Source organism: Cyanistes caeruleus, chromosome 10 (genome assembly GCF_971803275.1).
Source record: "Cyanistes caeruleus chromosome 10, bCyaCae1.hap1.1, whole genome shotgun sequence".
Classification (NCBI taxonomy): domain Eukaryota; kingdom Metazoa; phylum Chordata; class Aves; order Passeriformes; family Paridae; genus Cyanistes; species Cyanistes caeruleus.
The window spans coordinates 15997035-16023933 of NC_141710.1; the positions used below are offsets into that span (position 1 = coordinate 15997035).

General features: G+C 48.8%; 2 protein-coding genes across 25 annotated transcripts; one reads left to right on the plus strand and one right to left on the minus strand.

Moving 5' to 3' along the window:
- On the plus strand, positions 1 to 23005 carry COPS7B (COP9 signalosome subunit 7B). Of its 24 annotated transcripts, none has more exons than XR_015274509.1 (12): positions 78 to 2623; positions 3200 to 3334; positions 7108 to 7283; positions 8440 to 8515; positions 10050 to 10138; positions 10705 to 10907; positions 11663 to 11768; positions 13050 to 14185; positions 17770 to 17887; positions 18692 to 18797; positions 21698 to 21889; positions 21990 to 23005. XR_015274509.1 is itself a non-coding variant. In XM_023932965.2 (8 exons), the coding sequence occupies exons 3-8, from the start codon at positions 7122 to 7124 to the stop codon at positions 13206 to 13208; spliced, it is 795 nt and encodes a 264-aa protein (XP_023788733.1). In that variant the 5' UTR covers positions 1 to 2623; positions 3200 to 3334; positions 7108 to 7121; the 3' UTR covers positions 13209 to 14413. The 24 variants fall into 24 exon arrangements, 6 of the variants coding, with proteins under 6 accessions (XP_023788733.1, XP_086700093.1, XP_023788734.1 ...); XR_015274511.1 differs by having other exon boundaries at positions 21698 to 21800; XR_015274518.1 differs by lacking the exon at positions 13050 to 14185 and having other exon boundaries at positions 21698 to 21800.
- NPPC (natriuretic peptide C) lies at positions 22210 to 26861 on the minus strand. Its single transcript, XM_086843969.1, has 3 exons — positions 26501 to 26861; positions 24796 to 25102; positions 22210 to 23456 (listed from the first exon to the last, which is right to left on the minus strand). Exons 1-2 carry the CDS (start codon positions 26591 to 26593, stop codon positions 24809 to 24811), a joined length of 387 nt encoding a protein of 128 aa, XP_086700095.1. The 5' UTR covers positions 26594 to 26861; the 3' UTR covers positions 22210 to 23456; positions 24796 to 24808.
- Positions 26862 to 26899: the final 38 nt, after the last annotated feature.

Consider the following 26899-nt stretch of genomic DNA (forward strand, 5'->3'; position numbering starts at 1 on the left):
ACTGCCCGGCGCAACCAACCCCAGCGGCCGCCCGGCGCCATACTGACCAATCAGCTACTGCTGTCTCCTCCTCGCCCCACCTTTTGGCTTAGGAATGACAGCACTACTGACCAATCAGACAGCGCTCTCCTCATTCAAGGGTGGGTGCGCAGCGGTCGCCGAGACTTTTCCGTTGGGCCTGACGTGGCTGCGATGGAGGCGCCGCAGGATGACCGGGCAGAGGGAGCGGGCGGTTCCCGGGCCCGGGAGGCCTCAGCAGGGAGCACTTCAGGGGACGAGAAGCCGCCCCGGGCCCGGTCAGCGCCCGCCGGGCGGCGGCCGAACGGCCCCGAGCCGCTGGAGCTCGGCAGGCGCTTCCCCCCAGGCAGTGGGTGTCCCAGGGTTTCGTCTTTGGGGCTGCGCGGCGGAGTTCCAGCCTTGGACCAGGGTGGTGCTGGGGACCTGGGTGCTCAGACCTAGAGCGGCTTCTGCTGGAGACCTGCAAAACCCACCCGGACGAGTTGTGTGTCGTCTGCTCCAGATGACACTGTGTTGGTAGGGGGTTGGACTGCATGATCGCCGGAGGTCCCTCCCAAACCTAACAGTTCTGTGATTCTGCGTGTACCGAGGCCGGAGCCAACAGGACCAGCATTGTGGAGAAGGTTTAAAATAAATAGCGTGCTACCCCCTGGAACAAAGGCAGCCTTCTTTGTGCTGCAGAAACTTGAATCACAGAGCAGTTTGAGTTGAAAGGGACTTAAAGACCATCCAGACTGGCCGTGAACACATCAGGGATAGAGCATCCACAGCTTTGTTCGGCAATCTATGTCAGTGCCTCAGCACCCTCACAGTGAATAATTTCATCCTTATACCTAATCTAAATCTGCCTTCTGTCATTTTGAAGCCACTCCCCTCCTTCTATCACTAGAGCTCTATCTCCTTGTAAAAAGTTTCTCCACAGCTTTCTTGTAGGATGCCTTCAGGTACAGAAAGGCCTGAATAAGGTCACCTTGGAACCTTCTCTTCTTCAGGCTGAACAATGCAAATTCTTTCAGCCTTTCCTCATAGGAGAGGTGTACTACCCTCTAATCATCTTCATGGCCTTTATGTTTGCGTAGCAGAGTTGATTGTGGCGGGGAAGACTCGCAGGTTTGTTGGCATGTCCCGGGAGCCAGGCTGCTCTTTAACATTAACCTCTGTTAACGATCTGAATGCTACTGATAAAAGCATTAAGTCATGGTAAAAATAAAGCCAGCAGTTCTCAAAAGAGGACCAGTGAACAGTCAGGGTGCCATCAGTACACTCACTCATGGCTCTACTTGCTTCCAAATCGGCCACTGTACAAAAGTGGAGAATGTGAGCATTAATAAAGGCTGCATTTAATGCATAAGGACAAGGCCACTGCCAGTATCACCAATAAGAGATCTTAATAATAAAAATAGGCAGCATTTATTTCCCTGATGTATGTGATCCATGCTCAATTTCCCACCATCAGCTTAAGTGTATGAAGGGGTCATTTTGAGTCTGGGCAGAGTGCCACAGTCAGCTGTGCAAATACTTATTTGTGTTTTATTAAGAGTCCATCCTGGATTTTAGCTGTGCTGTGGAATTGCATGCTGTCTAAGGAGGAGGGACTAAAGATCACCAAGGAGAAAAGACTTATGAGGAGAAAAGGCAAGCAAGACAAAAGTGCACAAAAGAAAAAGGCAGAAACAAATGGTTGTATATAGGGATGAGCCTGCCAGGTGGAAGTAGGACATACTGGTTTACAGAAGTCACGAGGAACTCTATTCTGTCTCTGTTCAGGCTCCTCAGAGATGAAGGAGCCAGAGACCAAATGGATCTCATGGAAAGGAACTCTTGCAGCTTTGAAGCGCTTCTCTACCACAGGGGTAGGGATGTTTGTGGAGTTTTGAGTTGGAGCCTTTGCATTCTGAGACCAAGTCTCAGAATTCCCAAATTTGCCTTACTGTGCAGGGAGGCACAGGCCTCTGATTCATGAACTTTTCAAAATCACAGAAGAGCTCATAGCTGAGGTGTGAAGCTCGTGTGGCCCGTGCAGGGCCAAGCAGCAGAACATGTGACAGCACAATTCACAGTGACAAAACCCCTGGGATCTCTCAAAGTCCTTGGGCTGCATTAACACAAACAGCACTCTTGAGACATCATCTTAAAAATCTGCTTGCAAGGAAGTTGCTGCAAATGCCTCTATCTCTTGGTGCCACTCGGAACTGAAAACTTTTCCTTCATGTCTCTGGCACTTGCTTCTGAGATACCATTGCAGGTGAGATGGTGCCTCTAGCCTGCTTTCTGCTTCTCCAGCAGCTGTTCTCTCAAGGTGCAGGTAAAGGAGCTGGTGTTTCTGCAGAGCAGCATAACTGAGAGATAGTTTAGTAAACTAGGGCTTCATCCCACCCCACATTTGATGGAAGAGGTTGTACAACTTCACATATACAACCACCCAGACATCACTCCTTGCCTGGCTGAGATGAGAGTCCAGCAAGCAGCTTAGTCCCTGGGTCCTGGGAAATACAGAGTTTGGAAACTTTTCAGTAGGGCCTGGGAGCTCCCCTCCACCGAGCTCCGGAGGTGTGTGCTGGCAGCTGCAGTGAATAAGGATAAAGGGTCGTGGAAACACACATAGGTGAGTAATGAAAGATAAGAAACAAAAGTATTTTCAATGTTGGCCCTCTCCTTGGTGAGGTCAGGTGTCCTCAAAGTCTGGGGGTCCAGGACCCCACTGCTTGGGGACATTACTGTGGCAGTGCAGGGAAATAAGGGGACATAAGGCGAATTATGTGCTGCCTAAAAGGGACCTGGATTGCAGAATCACAAGGGGAAGAGGTGGGGTAAGTCAAGAGATAATGCCAACATTAAAAGATAAAATGGATTAACATCTCCTGGCACACAGAGAGCTGCGTGGGTGGAGCAAGAGGTTGAAATAGCTGTTTAAAGGCAATGAGACAGCTGGACAGCCACATATTTTTCCTCTAAAAAAAAAAAAATCCATCCCAAAAGCTGAGCTTAGCTGACGCTGTCCTCCAATGTCCAGGTCAGCCAGCCAGGCTGGCTGTCAACAGTTGGGAGGTATCAGGACAGGGACTCCTGGCTGACTTACATGGGGATAACAGATGATTTTTAACCACAGGTTCTAGCAAAAGATTGCAAAACCAATCCATGGAAAATAGCTTGAAATCATATATTTCCATCTCTATTTCAGCCTGGAATTCAAGGTTTAGCAAGTGTTGGGAAAAAGGAGGCCACACACTGCTTGTCCAAGGCAGCTGTTCCAGCAACATGTCTGCAGGATGACAGGAACCGTGGGGAAGGGCCTGGTTAGGATGTGATTAAAGAGGTAATTCTCCCTCCCTGTGCAAATGAGAGCTAAGTGTGGCTTAAGTAAATTACTGACTGGCTTGTTATAGCCCTGGCTGAGTTCCCTTGTTGCGCAGAGCCTGGCTTTTTACATCCAATTTGCTTTGAAGCCCAAAGTGTCACAACAGCATTCCAACACCTGCAGCTCTGCACTTGTCTGGCACCCCTTCTCAGATGGATGATGGGACCCTAGGGACCTGCTGTAGATGGCTCTGAGACTCAGGCTAAGCCCCATCAGTTTCCCTAATAGTTTCTGATGTTCATTCCTTGAAAGCTCCCCTCTCCTGACCATGCTGGTCCATGATTTGATCTTCAGGGACTTTGCTGACTGAAAGTCAGAAGCACTTTGCTCTCAGCTGAAGGATTTTTAACAGAGGAACATTTTATTCACAACATGGCACGGATGAGCCTACAAACCTTGGGGAAGTTAACAACCCCAAATTCCCTCTTGTTTCCACCCTTGTTCTAGTACCCCTTCAAATGTCTTTTGACTCCTGACCTATGCCCTGGGACCCTCCCAGTCACCTCCCTGCTCCCCCATGTCACAGCCAGAGCTCTGCCCTTTGGTTCATTGTTAGTATGAACCATTTCTCTATGGAGTTTAAAATCAGTTCTACCTTCACTCCATCTCTTGGTATTTCCCAGGAGGATTGGCCTGAGAGGCTCAGCTGGTAGAATCATATATATTATTCTGAAGGGAAGGGACTCACAAGGATCATCGAGCCTAACTCCTGTCCGTGCCAGGACAGCCCCAAGAATCCCACCATGTGCCTGAGAGTATTGTCCAAATACTTCTTGAGCTCTGCCAGGTTTGGGGTCCCCTCCCCGAGATCATTTCCCTGGGGAGTCTGTTCCAGTGCCTCGTGCAACCATTCAATCTAATAATGGCCCCACTTCTAATAACGAAGTGGCCTTACAACAGCAGCCCTTTGCACGGGTTACTTTGGGGTGCAAAGTTCTGTGATGCTGCCACAGGACCTCGTATCTCCAAAAAGAGAGGCAGGAATTTTATTTGCTTATACTGAAACAGCTGCTCGGGACCCAGCGGAGCAGCTGATGCAGCACAAGCAAGTGAGATTTGCTCCATGGGCTGCTGCACCATGGCTCTGTAGGTGTCAGCACGCCCAGCCCACCGTTCCCATCCCGGTATCCCAGGGATGCCGGCTCCTGCTTCCCGGTCCTTGCGGCCGCCCGGGACCGGGCGGAACGTTCGGCGGGGCCCGCGCGTTCCGGGGGGGAAGGAGCCGCGTGCGGACACCGGCGCCGCCATCATGGCGGCCTGAGGCGCGGCGGGTTCGGCGCCGGGAGCGGCGGGACGGGAGGCCAGGAGCAGAGAGGTAATGCCGGGGCTGGGAGAAGCCTCCCAGGAACAGGGGCAGCGACGAGGGACCCCCAGTAAATTACCCCGTGCAGCAGGGCTCGGTGGAGCCCGAGGGCTCTGCCAGGGGTCTGGGGGGAACGGAGGGCCGGGAAACCCTCGCCTTGCTGCTGCAGGGTCTGCGGGCCGCTTCCCGCCCTAAAACTCCCTGAGCTACCTTAGAAAGGCCTGACCGCGAGAGAAGCCCGGCTTGTCCCCCTACTTGGGTTGTTGTAGCCTTTGGACAAGCTACGTTGGAGTGTCTGCTGTATTTCAGTCACTTCTCACCGGGGTAAGTCGGTTGTGGAAGCAGCGAGGTATTCCCGGTGATATGGGTGTGCACACGGATTGCAATAGCAATTGTCCGAGCGTTTACTTGGAAAGGGCAGACAGCTGGCATCCCTTTCCCACCAGGGCATGGATACAGCCAGCCAGTCTTTTGTAATCTCATACACCCGCGTGTGGTTTGATTACCTGTGAGGGAGGACAATAGAACTGTGAAATCTGAATCTCATTCCCAGCACAGTCAATCCGTATTCTCTCCTGAGGAAATTGTCCTCTCTGTGAGCAGAGTGAGCTACACTGATGTGTTAGGCAGCTACACTTAATGTTCTGTATTGCAGGGATTTCTCAGTCAGAACTGAGGTGCTGTTCAGCCAAGGCCGCATGTGTGCCTCTGCTGGAAGGAACCCCAAAGAGACTTCAAGGGCTGAGATATCCGGACTAGAGCTTCTTTTAATGCCTTTATTATAAGGATCAGCTTGCATGGGGGCCCGAGGGGTCACTCACACCACCACTGCTCCCAGTTTCCACACAAAGGAGGAGGAGATTGGTTTTGGCACACGACAGAGTTAGCAGAGTAAGAGAGTCAATCCTCACAAAAGTCTGCAGGAATGCTCATTTTTTTGGCCTTGTAGTCTATAGTGTCATCCTAGTCGAGTTCCCTCTAGGTTATGTCAGCTCCTGGAGGAAAGGCAGAGGACTCCTCTGGGTCTTCCTCCTTCGGTGGTGCTGTTTTTATTTCTTCCTTTTAGTGTGGCTCATTGTCTCTGGTTTTTTATCAGTCTGTATGCATCCCATGAGTCTCTGGTTTCTCTCGTTTACATAAAAGTCCTTATGTCATCCTCCTCCTCAGGGTCCAGCTGAACAAGGTACAGCAACTTGGGGCGGGGGTACAATGTTGCCATGTGGGAGTCTAGGAGCAGTGGGGGCAGGGCCTGGCTGAACAAGGAACGAGAAACACAGGGTACAGCAACTTGGGACAGGGGTACAAGGTAAGGGGTTTACAAACAGTAACTGTAACATGGCTAACAATCTTCTAATTACTCTTAACATTGACTAATACAGGAAGCTGTCTGTGATGCCTTCACAAGCCTTAATTTGGTTAGGCCCCGTGAAACAGTGAAGCCCCTGTGGGTGGATGTGGGCCCAGCCCATGTGGGTCACACAGAACCAGACAGATTCTCTGGTGTTTGGTTTTCATCAAGGTTATACCCTCTGCTTGATAATTATCCCATACAAGCGTAATACAAAACCTCCCTTATCTGCTAAGTTCTTTGTTTGGTTTCTGAATAACGTGCTTTGGAAGTTTTGTCTTAGTTGTTTGTAAACAAACAGCTCATTTTGTAGAACTTGTTAATAAACAGTGGTTTACATTTCAAAAGCACATGTTGGTGCTGGGAGACAGCATGCACACTAGAAATGTCAGGCAGCAGACAAAGACAAAGACCTCTCTTTACAGGAACTTAAATAGAGTCTTTGTAGAAAGGGTATTTTTTATCACTTAAGCTTTCCAGTTAACCCAAAGCACTTGAACTGTACAGTGCAGACTGGGGAGCTGCTTACAGGCCGCAGTTCTTTTTGCCTTTTGGGCTCAGAAAGCAAGGGGAGTTATAGATACACACTGTATCAATAGCCAGAGTCAAAGGAAAAGGTGGGATGTGTGGGCATAGAGTGCACATCAGTCCTTCATAGGGAATTATGTTAGATGCAAACACAGTTTGGAGCTGAGTAATGAGGAAGGAGGAAGTCAGTCAAGTGTATCAAAAAGCATCTTTACAGTTGGCATAATTTGGCAGCATCACACTGGAAGGAAAACTCTGAAAACAGCATGAAATCTAAACTCCTGTCCAATAAGAGGGGATCTGCAAGAGCAGATCCTTTTAGGGAACTGATCAGACAGAAATTTTGCTTAGAAATTGTGGGAGTCATTCTTGCTCCCCAGCTAAATCGGCAGTTGAACCTGTTGGGTTTCTGGCCTGGCCCCTGAATGCTGAAGAAAAGCCTGGCTGTGTTGACACTGAAATGTTGCTATGCTGAGCACCTTCTGGTCCCCTGCCAGGCAGAACTCGGCAGAGGAGAGAGGATGTGTTAATATTATGTTCTTTTACTGACAGATTGAAAACCTAGAATGGCAGGAGAACAGAAGCCGTCCTGCAATCTTCTAGAGCAGTTCATTTTACTAGCCAAAGGAACAAGTGGCTCAGCTCTGACTGCTCTTATAAATCAAGTGCTGGAAGCTCCTGGGGTTTATGTCTTCGGAGAGCTGTTGGAGTTAACAAATGTGAAAGAGGTAAGAGTTGAGTTTTTATTCTAATGCCCCTTCTGCACTAGCAATATAAGGGATCCCCAGAAGTTTCCACAGGCAGCCTGTGGGTGAAATTCTGTGCCAGGAAGGCCTGGTGCAACTTACCTGGGTTGTGAGATGTTTTTGAATAAGAGATTGACTTTGCTTTTGCCTGTATATGCTAGGTGTTAAAGAGTACCTATATAAAGCTTTGCTACCTTAAGGCAATTGCTAACACAAAAAACCTAGCAGAAGCCTGGCAGCAGCACAGTAGCAGTTTTAAGAAGGCACTTTGCCAGCCAACAAGAAAAAAATCCCTTTCTACTTCTTTACTGTCCTGGAACGCAGAACTTCAGTGCTCTCCAAAAGTCTTTGTGAACAGATGTCTAGTGTATCAGGCCTGGGTGGTAACCAAATCCAAACCATTTCAAACCAAGGTGGAAAGCAAGTTCCAGATCTTTTGCTGAGAATGCTTTGCCAGCCCCTGCCTCTACTACAATGCAGGAATCTAAGTTGGGTATCTGCAGCTGGAGTAATACAATGTACAGCAAGTTTGGCTTTCCAAATATGCTCTTAAATATGCATAAAAGCACCTCAATGGTTATTTAGCATCAAGTCACAAGTACTGTTTTTTGCCTGGATTTGTGTGCAGCTAATGGTGTTAAAACACAATCAATAACAATCAGTGCTTGGTGCTGCTGTTATTCCAGTGAAGTGTTTGCAGGCAAGCAAAGAGCTGTTACCTTCAAATGCACTCCAGTTAGTGTCCCAGCTTGCTTTGCTTTGAAGCTGTGTTGGCTCTGCAGGTAAGCTATCCTAGCTTTCACAGGATCCTTACCAGCCATCACCATTGCCTGCTTATCATCTGATGAGAAGAGCTGGCCCTGTAGGTTTGCTTTTTTCTTTTATCTCAAGATGTCACACAAAGCAGTTGACAGTCCAAACTGAAATTAAGATCCAGTGCATAGAAATGGCTAGATCATCTTGACTGTAAAACTGCTGAAATTTCCTGCTCCTAAGGCCTTAGAAAGGGTCCAGCTTGGGATATAATTGCTTTTCTGGGTGCTGCTTGTCCTGTGCAGATGTAAACCATTCTCTGAAGAAGGTGCCTATCAGGGTTGTGTTGCCCATGTTCTGTGACATTTCTTTTCTCCCCATCCAGCTTGCTGAGGGGTCTAATGCTGCTTATTTCCAGCTGCTGAACCTGTTTGCATATGGAACGTACCGGGACTATGTAGGTAAGAGACTGCTGCCTGTTTGCAGATGTGGGGCTGGGATGACCTTTAGGATTGTCAGAGGCAATTCTTTGCTTTCTTAGATGCCTGGTGTAGTGTGGCTGGGTGAGAGCATCCAGGAACAGAACTTGCTTAGCAGAATTGTCCATAAGGAGGTCTGAGTCATGTGTGCTTTTTACTTGCTAAAAATGAAAGGAACGGTTAGAGACTATGGTGTGCTACTGGTTTGGATGGGACTGCAGCTCTGGGTTGAATTGGTCTGCAGCAGAATTCATTGATGTTCACAGGCCACTTACCTATGTAGAGGGAAATTTCAGATATGTCTGTGGAAATTTAGATGACACCAGTTATGGAAACTGCAGAAAACTTAGACAAAATTATTCTGCATTATTTATAAAAACCTATATGGTTTGTGAGATAACCTTTTATTCCCTGACGGCATTGCTGAAACAAAATGAATAATTTCTTAGCTAGAATACAAGTCAAAATAATTACTTTTATACAGCTTTGGAAAGACTGTGTGTGAATCATCTTTGTATCTGTTGAAATGTCCTTTTATCTCTGGTGCTTATGCTTCCATTGTGCTACAATTTAATGCTTCATTTGTGGGTAGCAGCCTCATCTAGACGATTATAGAGTGTGACAAATAATTCTGTCATAGTGCTGGTTCTCAGGGTGGTGGATGAGCTATCTAGTTCCTGTAAGGAGCAGTGGCATCTATAAGTGCAAGGACTGGAAATTCTAGTGTCTGTGGAGCAACATGAGCCTCGTGAATTCTGTGACTGATTAGAGGATGTGTTTGCTGTCCATGGCTCTTGTGTCACAGCATGTAACAATACAGTTCATTCTTCCCTTTCTAGTGAAGAAAGGGGCAAAACCAGTCAAAATGTAGAGCATTGGATGAGATGGGATGGATGGAAGAATTTGAGTGGCTATGAAACACTAATTTCCATTAAAGTAGATATTTTAAAGAGATTTTTAGCTTTGGAGAGCTGCCAGTTTCCTTTCTCTTTTTAAATATTCATGAAGCACATGGATATAATACAATGACAGTGTGGCCATCTAGATTAATAATTTCTCCTCTCTTCCTCAGCCTGGTACTTTACACTTTAAATTTTGCAGCTCTTCAGAGAAATAAAACCAGCTGTATTTGCAACCAGATCAGTGAAAGGGGAAGACTTTTTTCTGTCAGCTTGTTAATGAAATAAAAACTACTTGGTAGAAGCAAAGCCATTGACCAGCTGTTTCACCAGGGCACCAGTTGTGAATTACCTTCTAATTTCTGAACCAGAATTACTAAAGAAGCAGAGAAGAATGGAATTGCCGAGTTGTTCTTAACTTTCCCCCTTCTCTCCTTGGGTGTGCCAGTTTGTCAGCAGCAGCAGAAGTGCACTCTGTTCACCAGCTAGCACCCACATTAGCTGGAGGTGTTCAGTCTTTCAGGGTGTAGCGTAGCATAATTAGCTTGGAGTTCTGCAGGCTGGATTATGTAATTTTCAAAGTAAAGTCCTGAATCCTGTCTTTTTGACATTAACAGCAAACAAAGATAACCTGCCTGAATTAACAGTGACTCAGAAAAACAAGCTGAAACACTTGACGATCGTAAGCCTGGCTTCCCGAATGAAGGTAAAGTGCGTGGGGTGTGACAGCTGTTGTCTCTTGGTTTTGTTTCAGAAAACGGCATCCATTCCAGAGCAATGCAGTTGTGTCAGACTGCATGAGTACTCACAAAAGAAATCCCGTACTGGCAAAGTACCTGTAGGGTACAGTGTTCTCTCCTGGTGCATTTGGGATATTAATTTAGTGGGCTTTGGTGGGTGAAGTGTGGGGGTGCCTGAACTGATGTGCAGATTGGTCAGGAAGGTCTGGGAAACTGTATGGCTTTTTCACTGCTGGAGATGAAGAATCATTCTTAAAAACACTGACTTTTTGTTCTACAGAAAATGAAGCAACACTCTTGATTTCTTCTACAATGCCATTTACCTTTTTTCTTCTAGAATGTGCTATACCAAAGCTTCAGGAATTGCCAAAGTTGTAATTACCAAAGCATTTGTTCTGCCATGATCAGTCACTGCTGCACCTGCAGATCAAAGTGTAGGATACAATAAACATTTGAGTCTCGACCTTCTGAGACTTAGCCATTCATTTTGGCTCCAGGACTGTTAACTTACTCTTGGTCTTGCTATTTTTAGTGCATTCCCTATTCTGTGTTGCTGAAGGACCTGGATATGAGGAATCTGAGGGAGCTGGAAGATCTCATTATTGAAGCGGTTTACACAGACATTATCCAAGGGAAGCTGGATCAACGAAACCAGGTGTTAGAAGTGGATTTTTGTATCGGCAGAGACATTCAGAGGAAGGACATCAGTAACATTGTCAAAACACTCCAGGAATGGTGAGGCAATCTCTCTGCCCTCCTTGTTCCTTGTACATAGCTTGTCCTGTTTTTCCCCCCAGAATTTCAAGTGCTGGCTCAATTTCACCATGTTCCATTAATCAGGAGTCTTATACTATAAGTAGGCACTTGGAGGAGGAGTCTGTTGGGCAAGTTTTCCAAGATCCCATCTGGGATTCAATTTGTATTGTGTATCAAGCCAAACTACCACACTGTGAGCTTCTGCTCTCACTGTAGCTTTTACAGTGGTAGAACCACAGTGAGAAGTTGAGGACTTTGCAGAAAGGGGTGCCAAACTGAACTCATGGTTCTGTGGGGGGAGTTGTTGCCCTTCGTGCTGCAACCCTTGATAATGAAGAGAGAGCTTTTACTTTTCAGTGCTCTTGTGGTTGGACACTTAACAGGCAGGAGGATTATCTCAATATTACTTTTCTTCTTTAATTTTAAATTTTACATTTGAATACTATGTTGCATCCTGTTTAAGCTGTCATTCTGACTGAGAAGGAAGATGAAAGTGCATTGAACCTGCACTTACTCTTTGATGGTAAGAGTAACACAGACTCCCTAGAGAATGCTGAGAAATGCATCAAGTACACAGCAAAGCTTTTTCTTGCCAGCCTTTTGCAACTCTAAGCAGGAAGTATAAATTTAAAAATCTCTTAAACTTTTAGATGAGTGTGATTTTTCAGACTGCCTGATTGAGCTGCTCCAGAGAGAACTTGTAAACACTGTTTGACATCGTTTGTATCTTGCAGGTGTGATGGCTGTGAAGCAGTTCTTTTAGGAATTGAGCAGCAAGTACTTAGAGCCAACCAGTACAAAGAGAACCACCACCGAACTCAGCAGCAGGTAGAGATGGAGGTGGGTACAGAGTCATCTCAGGCCTTTGTGCTGTTGGATAAATGTTTGTTTGCTGAAGGAAATAATCTGGTAATGCCTGGTTGATGGTCACAGCTCTCAGAAGGTGGCTAGCAATCATGCAAATCAGGTGTGGGGTAGAAAGAAAACACATCTGCTTGTGAGTGCTAGTAAGACCACAAATATCAAACATCCAGGAGAATTGAACTTTCCTTGATAATTTTTCATAAATTTAGGCTAGGAGACTGCACTAATTCTGGTTTCCTGTATTGATTCATTAGGAAAACGGCTTTTACCACAGATCTTCATTGCAACTCTGTTCCCTTCGTACAAGGCAGGCAGGAAGTCAAAATCACTTTTTGTTAAACCTGGAAATGTAGTTAAAAATTTCTGGAGTCTCAATTGTTTTTGCAAAAAGTGCCCGCGGCAGCTCCCCCGAGCCCTGGCGCGCTCCCGCCGTTAGGTGGCAGCACGAGCCCGCGCTCCAGCCCGGCCCTGCGCCCGAACCTCGGCTCCGGCCGCTGGGAAGGTGGGGATGGGCCTCCCGAGACGCTGCGTCAAGGGTTATCATCCCTGCAGGTTTATGTTGCGTCTGCTTGGTGGCTTGATCGGCATCCACAGCATATTTGTTTTGCCAGATGCTTTTGGCTTGCAGTGGTACACCTTACTCCCAAATCTTGGGGCTTTTTGAAGGTTTGCTCACAGTTTCTGTGGTAAACGCTACAGAGTTCCAGGGGATAGAGGATGATGCTTAGTGCTGTATCTCTCCTTTTCAGCCAGAGTAGCAGAAACATTACTGCTGCTTCTCACAAAACCAGTTTCTGTTCCTGCTTTTTAGCAAATACCTGTGTCTCAGGCAGTCAGCTAGGCCAAATGGCATTTTCTCTTTTTGAGTTGTGTCCTGAGAATAAATTTTTCTTTCACTGTCTCCTTTCCCCTTCATGCTTTGGGGCAACAGAATGATAGGATGGCTCCCTTCTGCACCAAGGCAGTAGTAGGTCTCTCCAGCCAGCCAGATGGGTGGTACAATATTGTACCATTGTCTCTTGGGAAAAAAAGTAATCCCTAATTATTCCAGACTGGAAATACTATCAGCTCTATCTGTAAATGAGGATGAAACATTACCTTTATTAAACTCCAGTGCAGAGTGTGTTACTGCTGGGAGAGTCTCTTTTATAATCTGCACTCTTATACTCCAGGGGTTTTTCAATATGTTTATGAACAGAGTGTCTGTGATGAGGGGAGGAAGAAGCAGGTGCTGATTCACTGTCTCTTCTTGGCCAGGTCACAAACATAAAGAAAACATTAAAAGCTACAGCCTCGTCGTCGGCACAGGAGATGGAACAGCAGCTGGTAGAGCGAGAGTGCCCTCCACACACAGAACAAAGGCAGCCCACAAAGAAGATGTCCAAAGTCAAAGGGCTGGTCTCCAGCCGTCACTAGAACGTACCATCTAAATGTCAGCTGGTTAGGAGTGACAACAGGAGGAGCAAAACGGGCCTGTGTCTCCTTTTTCAGTGGGTTCTGGGCCAGTCCCTTCCCGGCTGGCAAGTAAAAGCCCTGTTTGAACAGCTCCCAATTAGCAGCACCTGGCTAAGTTACACTGTGCAGCTCCTATGAGTTTTCAGGGTGTCCCTGTTCTAGTCCTGTCAAGAGGGACTTTTAAAGAAAGGGACTAACCAAAAGGGGCATGAAAAAACCAAAATATCTGTTGACTGTTTTGCTCCCTCCCAGCTAGTTCATTGCTGCTTAACCTTGAGGAAGCTGCTGTACTAAATCAGATCATGGGAGAACTTCTATAGCAAGCATCTGAATCCCAGGGTTGAAGTGTGGCTACCAAAGCCAGGCTGGGAGCGAGGAAGCCATCAACACAGATCTTTTCATTCCCAAAGGGAGCGCAGGAAGGTTTTCTAGGTCAGGAACTGCTTTACATGGAAGTCTTCAGCCTTTCCGCTACCCCTGTCTATTTTAAACTGGGGTGAAATTCACACTACCTCTCTCTGTGAAGATGAGTTCCAGTGCTGGGCTGTTTACTTAACTGTCTGTTTACTGCCCTTACTAAGCCCTTTAATCTCTCACAGATTTAAAGCACTGTTCTGCATCTCTGAGGCATCAGTACAATATGGAGGAAGAAGGCTGCTCTTCCACACAGACCTCACAGGTGGTTAGGGGCATGCTAGAAACTGTTCCTCCCGAATGTGATGTGACCTCCCAGAGCTGCTTGTGAGTTGTTTCCCCCATTGATACCTTTAAAGGGTAATGCATTCACTCTTCCTTGGATGCTGGCGACAGTGGGGAGAGGAGCCTGTTTGGCATCGAGGCAGGCTGGTGGCCCAGGACCCACTGGCAGGGGTCGCAGCAGCATCCCCTTGCTGAAGCAATGGACTTGACTAGTCTTTCTGAATTTTGAACACTTTCAGGTTGTATTTTCCTCCTTTTTTTTTTTTTTTTCTTTTGTACATTGTTGTGATTCTAAAGCATTTCAGCCTTTGTTTCATGGGTTATTTTTTTTTATTTGTTACAAACTTACTTCAGGTGATTTGCACCTAGTTTGGCAGGGTGTGGGGTTTTTTTTAAGGGGGAAGCATTGGAACAGCAATTCATAAAAAAAGCACATTTTAGAAAAAAAATTAAAAATGCTGATTTAATCTCAGAGTCTGGAGTCTTGACTTCGAGGCTGTTTTAGGCTTGTTGTCCAATGGCACTTGTTCACTTGCGCATTTATTTGATTCTTGGTGTAAGCTGACTGAAGATCTGACTGATCTTTCTGATGCATCTGGGAGACAAGGAAGCCTCTTCATGTTTTGTCAGTAGTTCATCTTTGTCCAGATTTGTGCAGAAAGATCCGTGGCAAAGCTGGTAGCTGAGCCCCGTATCGTGAGCCTAAACAGCTTTGATGCCTGGTTGTAGAAAGTCTGTAGTTGTGCTCCTAGGCCAGTCAGCTCCTTCCTTTGCATCTAGCAGAGTGCTGCTTTGTACTTTGGCCCCTGAATTTCACTTCTCTAAAGAGAAGCTCTTTCCCTGAGCAGGCAGGGGAGCTCTTTAGGCAGAGGACTGTGACAGTGCTCCAGTCCTGCAGCCAGCTGTCACCTGCATTTGCTTGTGCAATGCACGTGCCTTCCTCTTACTGCTACCAGGACTCTTTGCCATCTGCATGTTTGCAGTCCTCAGTCACAGGACTTGCTCACTTGTGAAAGTAAATCCCTCTCCTTTTCTTCTCCTGCAGTGCAGGCACACCAGCCTTTAATCTGGAGAGGAAGATCTAAATACCCTCCCTCCAGCTTCCTGTGGGTCAAGTCCCAGAAATTTCTGATTGTGGTCAGGCTTCTGATTCTTTACCAGCTCTCTCTCCACCTTGAAATGCAACAAGGATGTTAAGTGGATAAGCTCAGAGCATGAAGCCTTCACCACTAACTCAAGGGAACTGTTTCCCAAGCAGTGGCAGTATTAGCTCCTGTTTCAGCTTCTCCCAGTGTTCAGCTGACAGCTTCTCAGGAAAGTGCTGGTGGACCTTGTGTCCCCAAGTCTGTGTGATGGACTGGATCTGTTTCTGGCTTGCTGTGTGGACAGCTGTAATGTGCTGGTCATCCAGTTCCTCACTGGATTTGACTAGTGAGGAGAGGCTCTATGGTCCTCTTTACATTTTTAATATCAGTCCTGCAAAGTAGCAGGAGGAATACAAATGCTTTTGGGAATCATTTTAGCTCCTCATCAAGCCACAGTGTGGGGAAATAGATACTTGGCACCCTTGATGTTTATTCCCTGCCAGTTACAGGAGTCACATTAGTTTGCTGAAGCTTCTTTAGTGGTTGGAAGTTTTTGAGTTCTTACGTTTTTGCTGTTCTCAAAGCCTGGCTGGGGGTGAGGATCTTATTTACACTTTGGTTCACATTGCCTTTGATCAGCAAAGCAGCAAGGGAGGAAATAGCACTTTGAATAAAGAGCTGTCCTATGTCTGATGGTGACAGAGGGCAGAGAAGGGACTGGAGTATTGGAGGGGATGAAGCTGTTTGGCTGTTTGGCTTTCCTGGTGTGCCAGCAAAGGGCTTGGTGCTGCAAAAGGTGGGGGATGTCTGCAATGAGCCCAGGCTGAGATGAGTCATTAACAAATGACATGCACAGAGTACCTGGGGGAGGCAAACAACTCTGCAGCAGCTGGTTAATGAATCTGGCTTGAAGGAAAGAGTTAGAAGCTATTCCAGGAATGAAGCAGAAGGCAGGTTTGTTAACAGGCAAGGATGCAGGAGGTGCTGTGCTGTTTCAGAACAACAGATAAAGACTGTGTTGATGCCCTCTGACTACAGGAAGGGCAGCAACTCAGAGGAGTGTTGTGTGGGCTGAATTGTGGGCAGTTTCAAGTGAGAAGTGCCCAGGGAGCTATGGGGTTGAGAGGGAAGTGGAAGCAGAGGCAGATTTGATGCAAACTTCCATGAATTGCCTGTGCCTGCTGGAGGCACAGCTTGTCTGAGCACTGCTGGATGCTGCTCCCTGGTGCAGGGCGAGCATCCTGCCCTGCTTTGGTTTATGGCAGCGATGGGATGCTCCAGCTGCAGCTCGCTCCAAGATTGCAGCAGGACAGACTTTGAGCTATTGAACTTGTTTGCCTTTTCCACCCAGAGGGAGAGAAAGTGGATTGAAACTGCCTTCCTTCTGCTCTTCAGGGCTTTATTGTCTAGCTTTGTGTTCTGCAGCTCCACTTGTACTAGTGCTTGTTTAATATGGAATTGGGCACTGAGCTGGAAAATGGAAGAGAGGATCTCAGCTGATTGCAGTGCTGGTAGGCTGCCCTAGCCCTAAAGCTCTGCTTCATGCTAACAAATGTCCCTGGCATTCCTGCCGAGACTCAGTTGATACCAGCTAACATCAGGCAATTCTGGAACATGATAAAGCAGTGCTGATGTCAGTTTTTAACAGAAAAAAAAAAAAAGTTTCAGATTGAAATCTCTTACTTCCCTTCTCACCTTCTTAGCTAAGTTGAATGCTAATTTACTCTTGTGTTGAGAAACAGAAGGAAAAATCAGTGATGCTGACAGACCCTTCTGTCTTCAGATTTGAGACCTGTCCTGCAATTGGTCTTGTGCAGACATAGGAAATCCTATGGATGCTTGTGGAGCCACTCTCAGGCTTGCAGGTCTCTCTCTGTGGATTGTGTACAGGAGTAGGACCTGCATAGCTGCTCTCCATAGTGAACCTGGGGAAAGTGAAGTTTTTGTTCTTTACAGAAGACAGTGGTAGAAAGAAATGGCCATTTTCCCACCAGCCCCAAAAAGTGAATTTTGCTGAACATCTTTCAGTTCCTGAAAGAATGTAAAAGGATGCAGACCCTAGAGGGTGTTTCTGGTTTTAGTGTTCTTATCCTATGAGGGCAAAATGTGTTGGGTCAGCATGTGCGAAGCAGACTTGTACTTACTCCTTGCAGGGAATACAGAAGAAACAGTGCCATTATCTTTGATAGCTGTATTAGAACATAAATCACATAGGTAAATCAGACTTTTCCTAAACTTTCACTTCTGCATAGATTTATACGAGTTCAGCTAAGGTAGGAACCACACAAAGCCCACCCCTGCACAGTAAAACAGTCCAAACTTGTGCATTTGTAGGGTTGTTGGTGCTGGGAATTGTTTTTTGTCTGAACCTGCTGCAAACTGCAGTGCAGAAAATCAACCTTGCTCTTTATTATTCTAAATAATGGGGAAATTGAGAAATCTAAGAGCCTGCCCCACAAATACAACACATTGAGATAGCCCCATCTCAGGCACCTGGTCACAAAGTTTCCTGTTGTTTTTTTTCCACCCCACTAAGTCCTCTGTAAGACCTGACCTAATGCAAGGGAACCAAAACCTGAGTCTTCAGGGCATATTTTTGTGTAATCTGAGAGAGTAACCCAGGGTCATCAAGAAAGGTAAATGAAAGTTTAGAGAGATCTCAGTTCCTACTTGTAACTTCAACCTTGTATTCTTAATATGGAATTTTAGCCTGACAGTCTGATTGAATTTCTCGGCAGAGTTTTTAGGAATATGTCACTGTTTCACTCTGCTCCATGGCGAAGGTCTGTGTCTCAGGGACTGTTGACATTTTGCTGATAGTTCCTCAAGTTTGGCCCTCCCACAGAGCTCTCAGAGGTAAGTGATTGTACTCTGTAAAGAGAGTGTGTGTTTACCCCCTAGCCTGGCCTGCCCCTGCCTCTCGCCATCCCCATGGTGCTACTCCCCTCTCCGATTGCTCAGCCAGGCAAAGGAATGGGCAGAGCAGCACTTTGCTCCCTGGCTATGAATCCACAGGCATGGATGCTTCTTTGTGCAGTGTGTACATCTCATGTCATGCCCCACTGCAAATTGCCTGAGTGTGGTAGCTGTGACCACAGTTCTTTCTTGTTGATGAGAAAAGATGTCCCTGCTCTAGTGAACATGCATACATCCATACTGGAAATTCCAGGCAGTAATGGGATGCCATAAGGTCATTTAACAGTCCTGAAATACATATTTCCCCACAGAGCACAAAAGAATTTGTGCCAGTAGTCTTTGCTTGCTGTAATTCTAGTAGAAGATGGGACACACTTGCACATCTCCAGATCTCCAAAGAGCCTTTGGAAGAAACCTGTATCATTAGGGTGTTTTTTGAAATGCCCTAATCACACATGATACCTGTGTTTCTAGAAGAGCTGATTGTGGTGGGTAAGCAAAGCCTGGCTCCATCAAGGACAAGCCTCTTTGTGAGTATTTGGAGCTTGTCTGACCATAGGCTGTATTTTCATGGACATGAAGTTTGGAAGTAGTGCTCTCTCACCTTCGAGACTCTTCCCAGAGATGCTGTTTATCTCACCAGCCCTCACGTTTCACTCACTGTCTCATGATTAGCACAGTCCTAAGGCTGCTCTGTGCTGATGCAGTAAGTAACATCTTGGTGTTTCATTGTCACCTTCGCAGCTGTTAGAGGGCACCAGTTCCTTCAGGATCACCTGCCAGCTGTGATGCTGTACCTTTTACATCACGACTCTGAGATGACACCTCTCCTTGCTGGCAGACGAGCCAGGTGGGTAGGCATTGCTCCTCAGAGCTCTTCTGCATCTCAGGAGGCGCAGGCTGTAGCCTGGTGTAGCGTGAAGGAAGTCAAGGACAAGGACGGTGTTGTAAATAAGGGGCAGAGCACAGAGCCAGCTCTGCTGCAGCTGCGGAGGGCAACCTTGGGCAGATCAGTTCCTCTGCAGTTGCATTTCCCAGGACAGCCTCACTCCTGCCTGCTGACTATGACAAGGTTTTGGTCTCCTGGTTGGGCAGAGGTTGATTGCTGATGGAGTTGAAGAGGATGAGCGTGTGCAATAGGGGGGAAATCTTACACCTTTTAAGCTTTTCCAGAAATCATCTTCCTTTTAAGTAGCATACCCTTCTTTTCCCCTGATGCAGATAAGGTGGTCCATTGTGAGACTATCAGCCTGGAGTATTATGGGTAATATACCAGGTTAATTATGGAGGGGGCAGGAAACATAGCCTGTGCAGTTTTCAACAATATCAAAGGGATGCTACCTAATGATTTTCCTATTAGCTCTTTTCCCATCCTGCCAGAGTTGCTGCAGAAGTGTCATTTACAAAGGCAGCTTGCAACTCATTACCCTGGATTTTCACTGTAGTTCTGCTCCAGAGAGCGTGGGCTTTTGCTGCATGCCCCAACCTAATGAATTGCCTGATTTGGTTAGTGCTGCCATCCCTTCTGACAAGGTTAGTTGCTGACTGACAGGAAGGGGCCTGAATTCAATTCCCTTCTTGTTTTTAACTCACGCTTGTGTCAGGTGCAGGCTCCCTCTGGAAGTTGCCCTGTGATCCCTTCTCTTTGTTTTTCTGCGTTCTGAGAGAAGCAGCCCAAGCTTGGAGAAGTCCTGGAGCAAGTGGCAGGGGCGTGTGTGTTGCTGCCCCTGGCAGTCCCTGCTCCATGCCTCAAGTCCTTTTCCAGATGGAAAATTCCTTTGCTCTCTTGCTCTGGGACTCTGGGCTTCTCTTTTTCTTCATAGCTTTGGGATTTGCTGTCACCTGAGCTGGGCTTTGTAACCCTTCAGCAATAAGTACCTGGAAAAAGGTGCATGAATGGTACCAGGGAAAAACATGCAATATGGGCTGGGGGAACAGAACTGGTTTCCCACACATGAGAAAGCAACAGTGTCCCCACTGTGAGTGCTCCAAGGTTTGCTCCAGCCTGTTTGGGCTTTGCCAGGTACTCGTACTACAGCACTGGAGGAAGCTCTTTGTCCTTTTTCACTAGAGAGCTGTGTGCTTTTTCAGGCTGGGAGCCTATGGCTCAATTCCTGCTAGGAATTGCTCCTGGAGAGGAGAAATCACGGCTGTTCCTACGTCATGTCACAAGTGTTCCCATTTGGAAGCTGAAATGGCTACTGCTCATTCAGCTAGTGGTGAACAGAAAATATGTAGGTCCCTTGAGTGCTAATTTGACCTGAGTACGGACAGGTAACTCTGGGACTCCTGCTTCCCTCACTTCCAGGTGTGTGAACACATCTCTGCTAAAGGCCATTGTCTGAGACTGTGGTTGGGATATCATGTACCACCTCCTGAGGCTGCACTTCTCATCCAGAACAACTGTTGTTTACTTAGGCTGTCTGGGCTGGGATGTTTTCCAGCGCTGGCCATGGATCCCTTCATGGGATGTTGTGAGGATCTGACCTAGCTGGCCCACAGGGGAGGCAGTGATGAGAGATGAATTTGTTTTTGCTGCACAAGATACTTCCTTGCCTCTTAATTAGATTCCTGTGGCCCCTCTTTCTTGCTGCCCTTGTTCTCTACTGAGCCCCTGTCAGGGAGACCCAGCTGTGGTCATTTCAGGTGAGTGCTGTGTTCTAATGAGCCACTTCTGATTCCCATTCTTGCTTGTCCAGTGAAGCAGGAAAATGCACATCAGGGCTCTGAGAACCGACCTCTGCTACCAGGGCCACTCTCTGCCTGTCAGACCACTGATCTGGCTGTGCCATGGAGGTGCTGAGGTTGAGTGAATCTGAGCTTTCCCAAGTGTTCTTTCACCCCTAGTGCTGCCTTCCCTCTTGCACATCAGCTCCACCATGCATGGGCATGTCGTGCTGGTGTGAATCCATATCCTGAGGGACAGGGTGGCTTATCCCTGGTCAGACCAGAAGCAGCAAAGCTAGGAACCAAGCTGTTATCCTCTCCCTCTGTACCAGGAGCTCTAGCTCTGATTGCACTTGTCTGCCAAAGCTAATGGCTTTTTGCCATACAGCTTTGCCCTTTCCTTGGACTTGCTCTTTCCCAGGAAGCCCAGTGGATAGAAGGGACCCATGCTATGGGCTGTGCTTTTTCTCTTGGACAATGCTGCTGTGGAGAAACAGAAATCCAGACTGTACATGACCCCAGGCTGTGTTCTTCTATCTCCCAACCTTATCTCAGGTTCTGCCTCAGGTGGTCAAATTGTGTGGATTGAATTCTTGAGACTGAGTCACTGCCACTGTGTTGAGGTCAACCCCTCTGTCACCAGGCAGGTGCTTTTATTTCAGCTCTGGCTTGCAGCAAAAAGCCAAAACTGGAAGGGGAATTGTCCCCACCTTGGTCCCAGCCTGTCACTCTGTGATGGTCACTACTCTGGCTTCAAGCTCAAGGACCAGGACCCTGAATGGGATCTGCAGCACTGCCTTCTTACTCCTCTGTTCAGACCTGGCTATGCAAAGCCTGCACAGTAAGCGATTCCTTATTGTCCTTTAGGTTTCCTGGGTGGACAGTCCCGTCTAATGGGCATCTCTTTAGGAGCTCCTGATATAGCCCCTTCTTTCTTATAAAGATGTGTGGAGCTGGAAGGGCAACCTTCACAGGTGTACTTGCCTTACAGAGCCCTGACAGTAAGTTGTCATTCCCTATGAGAGCTGCCACATGCCCATCCTGCATCCCTCCCTGCCAGGGTCTTGATTTTGTTCTCCATAGGCAACATCTAATGTGGTCCATCAGCTGCTGCTCCCCATCCAGCTGGACCCTGTGAGCGCTGCGAGTGGATCCCTGTCTCTGATGGAGGCTGTGCTCATGCAAGGTCAGAAACGTGCCCTACTGATGATTGAGCTGTTGGGTTTCTGGATGAATCCTCTTGTTCTGTGCACCCAGGGTTCTGTCAGAGCTGGGGTGAGTCTGGCTGGAGGTTTCTATGGTTTCCTGGTGGTTGCTAAGGAAAAGGATCGCTTTGCCTCTGGGTCTTGGTGACTTTCTTTTTGCCCTGTCCTAGGCACCGGAGCCCAGCGGAACATAATGCTCGTTGTTTCCCAGCCCACTACAATGGCCAGGGCATAATTTGTGACTCCTGTCACGGCTGGGCTGGGCGCCTGCCACTCTCTTTTTTTTCTAAGGCCTCTTTGAAGAATGAGACCAAAGAGCCTTCAAGCAGGAGTTTGCATGTTTACTGCACTCCCCGCCCCCTCGCTTGCTGTTTCCTTTAGAGCTCCGAGTCATTTTAACAATTTATTTCATGCACTTTACATAGCAAGAAGCTGTAGCAACAGCTGTGTCCATGAATCCTTACAAGGCAGCTCTCAGTATATTTTGGTCTGTCTACATATTGTCCCTGGCTCAGTTAAATAAATCTCTGCTGGAGGAAGGGACTTTACAGCTTAGTGGCAAAGGGTTGGTGAATGGGAATATCAACAAGACACTTAGTGGGCCTCTGGATCCTGGAATAGCAGTGCCTCCAGCACAAAGCTCTGCTCCCACCAGCGCAGCCGGGGGCCAGATCCAGCGTGAGCTTTTTGTTGCTGTCAGCAGGGACGGCGTCTCCATCCGGCACCAGCGATAGAGCTGTAGTTACGGGCTGAAGCTTGGACTGGAAGCTGTTAAAGCATGTGTAGGACAGATGCTGCCCTTGTCACACTGCTGTCGATCCAGGGCTCGGCTGTTAACAATGGTGGGCTCATTTCCACGGGTGCCATTTGGGATCTGGGCATGGATGTGCTGCCTGAGGCCATGGATGTGCTGCCTGAGGCCGTGTGCTCTTGCAAGGAGCTCAGCTGGAGTCTGCAGAGTCTTGCAGCGCCAGGCAGGATTCAGTCCATCAAAGCATCACAGGATTGGGCACAAGTTTACTTTTGCATATGGGATCAAAGCTTAAAATATCAGCTGGCCTTTCTCTCACTTCTGACTTTTCTGAAAACATCTGAACAATTTCTTCTTTAGGTCTGTTAAAATCAATCAATCCGACATTTAAATTGTATGTGAATTTGATAAATAAAAACAGGTTACAAAATGCCACACGGAATGATTTTTTTTTTTTAAAGTTTTTCAACTACTTAGGACAAAAAATGTTACAATGCTTGACTTTTCATTTAGTTACATAAATAATTTTTTTATAAATATCTCTTTATAAACAATATATAAATAGCTTTACAACATAAATACATTTATGCATGACATGAATTTACAAACAGCAACGTTATACAGCTGGATTCATCAGTCTCTTGGAAAAGCACTGTCCCTTGTCTCGGTGAGTGTTTGTATATATAATATATATAAGATAGAGAGCACTTGTTAAAAAAATAACAAAACCAAAACAGTTGGTGCCATGACTCCTCGTACCAAAAAAGAAAAACACAGCCACATCTTTCGCCGTTCCAAGGGGGTCTCTGCTTCTCTAGGTGTTGCCTGGGGGATGGCCGTGCCTGGCCGTGTGTTGTAGGAAAAAGTGGACTACAGATTCAAAGCCCTGCGAGAAACAAGAGCAAAGTGCCCATTAGTACTTGCCATGCAGCACCCCTTACCCATCCCCAGCCAGAACCCCTCCTGAAGTAACCATGGCCTGAGGCTGGGGGCTGCTGGACTCAGCAGAAGCCATTCCTGAGCTTCTTGGTTGTGCTAAAGCAAGGAGGGAAGTGCACCCTTTGCTTTCTGGCTGGTGTTCAGAGGAGAGGCTGAGGGAAGCTTCTGCTCCTCCTGCCCTTGTATCTATTGGAGTTCTTTTTCTTGTTCTGATGGGTTTAGTGAGAGAGGATGGGTGACCTGCCTACATGGGGTATGTTGTTCCTCTTGGAGCCCTGAGCTGGCAATACTTGGTAATACTGAGGAGTATCTAAATGTGGGAGGAGAGAAACAGCACCCATCCCTCCAGGACAGGCCATAGACCAGCACTGGCATCCTGTAGGCATCTTTGGGCTGTGCTATTCCCATCTCTCTGCAGAGCAGCAGGATGCTAGATCCAGTCTCCTCTGTGCCCAGTTAGGTCACTGCAGGGCCGGGCATGTCCCTGTGAATGGAGCAGTGCTGTGCCATGGGAAGAAGTGGCCTGGGCTGCAATGGTGAGTTCTTCCTGAAGTGTGAGTTCATCTGTGTGTGTCCTGCTGGCAGGGCCAGGCCAGAACGGTGCCTCACTGTCCCCAGCACCTGCAGGGAGACCTGGCAGGGGAGGCACTGCCATGTTTTTCCCAAACTATCACTTTGGTGAAGTGACACTCCTTCGCCCATTGGTTGCTACCCAGTGGCTGTGAAGCACCGTGGAAAGAACTCCCAGTTTCCCATAACTTGCTTGGATACGAGGCTGCAGTTAGGAAAGTGCTACTCATGGCTGTCACCACACCTAGAAGACACCTGGGAAACTTGTGTATTATTTTTCCTTAAACTGAAAGCACTGGAGCATGTGAGACAGAAGCCTTGCTAACTCTCCAACTGCAGGCACACAGGGGGTACCCTGCCCTCCTAACACCTATCCATAGGTCACCTAAGTGTGTCAAGCACAGGGAGCAACTAGGAACAAGTGGCTGCATCAGAGCTCCTCCTGCCTCCTCCCCAGGGCTTACGGGTCTACTACAAATTAGGGAGAATCCAGTTTAAGCTGCTGCGGGAGCAGTTGGGTTTTCTTGACCCTTCTTTGGGCCAACTTTGGGGTCCTCCTCTTTGCCCGCCAGCAAAGCCGGAGGTTGCGAGGCTCAGCGGGATGAACACCTGCAGTCCCGTCCGCTGGCATCTCGCGTTCGCAAGGCGGTGCATCTTCCGCATCCCCCGCGGTACCGGAGCGCAGCCCCCCGGCCCCATCCCGGCCGCGCACTCACCGCCAGGGGTCCCTCAGCATCCGAGGCCGCTCATGGCGCCGATGCGATCCAGCTTGAGCCCGAAGCAGCCCTTGCCCAGGCCCTTCTTGTGGAGGCCCTTGTGGCGGCGGCCCGGCGGGTCCTGCAGCAGCCGCGCCCAGCCCGCCCGCGGCCGCGCCTCGGTCCGCGCCTCCCGCGCCTCCCGCGGGCCCGAGCCGCCGCCGCCGCCGCTGCTCCGCTCCTTCTCCCGCTCCTTCTCCCGCTCCTTCTCTCGCTCCGCCGCCTCGGGCGGACCCGCTGCCGCCGCCGCTGCCGACCCGCGGGAGGCCTGTGGGGAGGAGAGGGTCAGAGCGCCGCCGTCCCCAGCGATCCCCATCAGTGTTGGGGACCCCCGTAAGGGGCGCGCAGAGGGGTCGGTGTGTCCCCTCTGCGATGCAAACTCGCGATTGGGTCTGTGCCCGGCAGTGCAGTCCATCACCCTGCGGCTGTGCCCAGGGCATCTTCTCCCCTCCCTAAATCTGTGCTCCCTTCTCTGGGGTAAGAGCATCCCCCTGACCCACACCATAGCAGTGTCTTCCTGCCCCGGTCACTGCAAATCCACACCGACCCTCCAAAGGGCTGGTGGTGCTGCATCCCTCAGCTGTGCTGCGGTCACCATCCTGTCGTCCCATCCCGTCCCGTCCTCCCCTGACCCATAATCTGAAGGGACCTGAAAGCTGGCAGGTCCTTTCCTTTCAGACCATTTCGGTTACTGGATCCTTCACCAGTTTACAGACCTCTTCAGATTATGGGGAGGGGTCCTGCCCTACAGCTCCCCCTGCACCCTGCCTTGCAGAGTGTCCCCAGCAGTGGTGGAGAGATCAGGGCTCCTCCTCCCTGCTGCTCTCTCCCCTAGTTAATGCTCTCTGTGTCCTCCCAATCCTCCAATTCTGACCCACAATTAGAGGGACACACCTCCTTCCTTACTGTCCCCCCATCTCTCAGGCCTTCCACCTCTCTCCCTGCTCAGAGCTGCTGCCCACCAAGCCCTGGAATGTTAATCCTCATTCATTTTCCCAACTTCCCCCTGTATCAACACTTTTTCTTCAGCCCCCACCCCAGTGCCTTACAGGGACACCACCACTCTTATCCCACTGCTGTCCTGGGGCACTCCTCAGACCGTGTCCCCATCTCTCAGCCCAGATCTTGGGGCAGTGCCACCCAGTGTCGGTGGCCTCGGGCACACCCCTCCTCAGCATCTCGTAACAACCAACACTCTCATTTGGGGCTCCCGTTCCCCATGGGACACGCGGGGAAGGGGCACACACCTCTGTGCCCCTGCCCGGCCTGCGTGGCCGGGGCTGCCCGGCGGGCTCTGGTCTCGCCCCCTGTCCCACCGTGCACCTGCTGCTGCCCCGCTCCGGCTCTGCTCCCCCGTGCCCGGCACAGAAGGGTCCCCAGGGTGACTCCGGGGAGCAGACTGCCGCCCTCCCCTGCCCCGATCCCGCAGGCTACGGGGCACACCGCGTCCCTCTCCAGCCTTTGGGTCGGGGCTCATGTCCCCACACGTTCGGGACAGCCTGGAGAAGCAGGGAGCCCCTCTTGCAGTCAAACAGCCCGTGCGGAGAGAAGAACCCCTCTTTACACTGAATCTGGCACCCCACAGTCACCCCACGTCTCCCCCTGTGCCGCTAGGACTGAGCGGGACCGGGAGAGGAGGAAGAGCCGGAGAAAGCTCCAGCCGTACCTTCTGTGGGAGCTGAGACGCCGGCTTCGCCTCCAGCCTGACGGAGAGCAGCGCGAGTAAAAGTCCACCAGCCAGCAAGGGTGAGATCTGCATCCTGCGGGGCCGAGCGGGAGGGGGGCCGGGGGGCAGCGGGGAGCCGAGGGCAGCCCCGGGGAGAGGACGGGACCGACGGAAGTCAAAGTTCAGAGCGGAGCGCCGCGGTCCCTCCTGCCGCCTGCGAAGTGCCGAGCTAGTGAACTTGGGCTGCTTTCTGCTTCATTCATTTTATAACCCAACCTGCTCGGTGATGTCATCTAAATACCCAGGTCCAACCCGGTCTGCACTCCACAATAGCAGGAATTTAAAGGGGGGGTAGGGTGGGGGGTGGTATCCCCTCTCTCCTGGCGGTAACAAATGACA

Coding starts and splice junctions, on each gene's coding strand:
- COPS7B (XM_023932965.2), top strand. CDS start 7,122: ATGGCAGGAGAACAGAAGCCGTCCTGCAATCTTCTAGAGCAGTTCATT. Junction 7,284..8,439: donor AGTTAACAAATGTGAAAGAG/GTAAGAGTTGAG, acceptor CTCCCCATCCAG/CTTGCTGAGGGGTCTAATGC. Junction 8,516..10,049: donor AACGTACCGGGACTATGTAG/GTAAGAGACTGC, acceptor TGACATTAACAG/CAAACAAAGATAACCTGCCT.
- NPPC (XM_086843969.1), bottom strand. CDS start 26,593: ATGCAGATCTCACCCTTGCTGGCTGGTGGACTTTTACTCGCGCTGCTC. Junction 25,103..26,500: donor CGTCTCAGCTCCCACAGAAG/GTACGGCTGGAG, acceptor TCCTCCCCACAG/GCCTCCCGCGGGTCGGCAGC.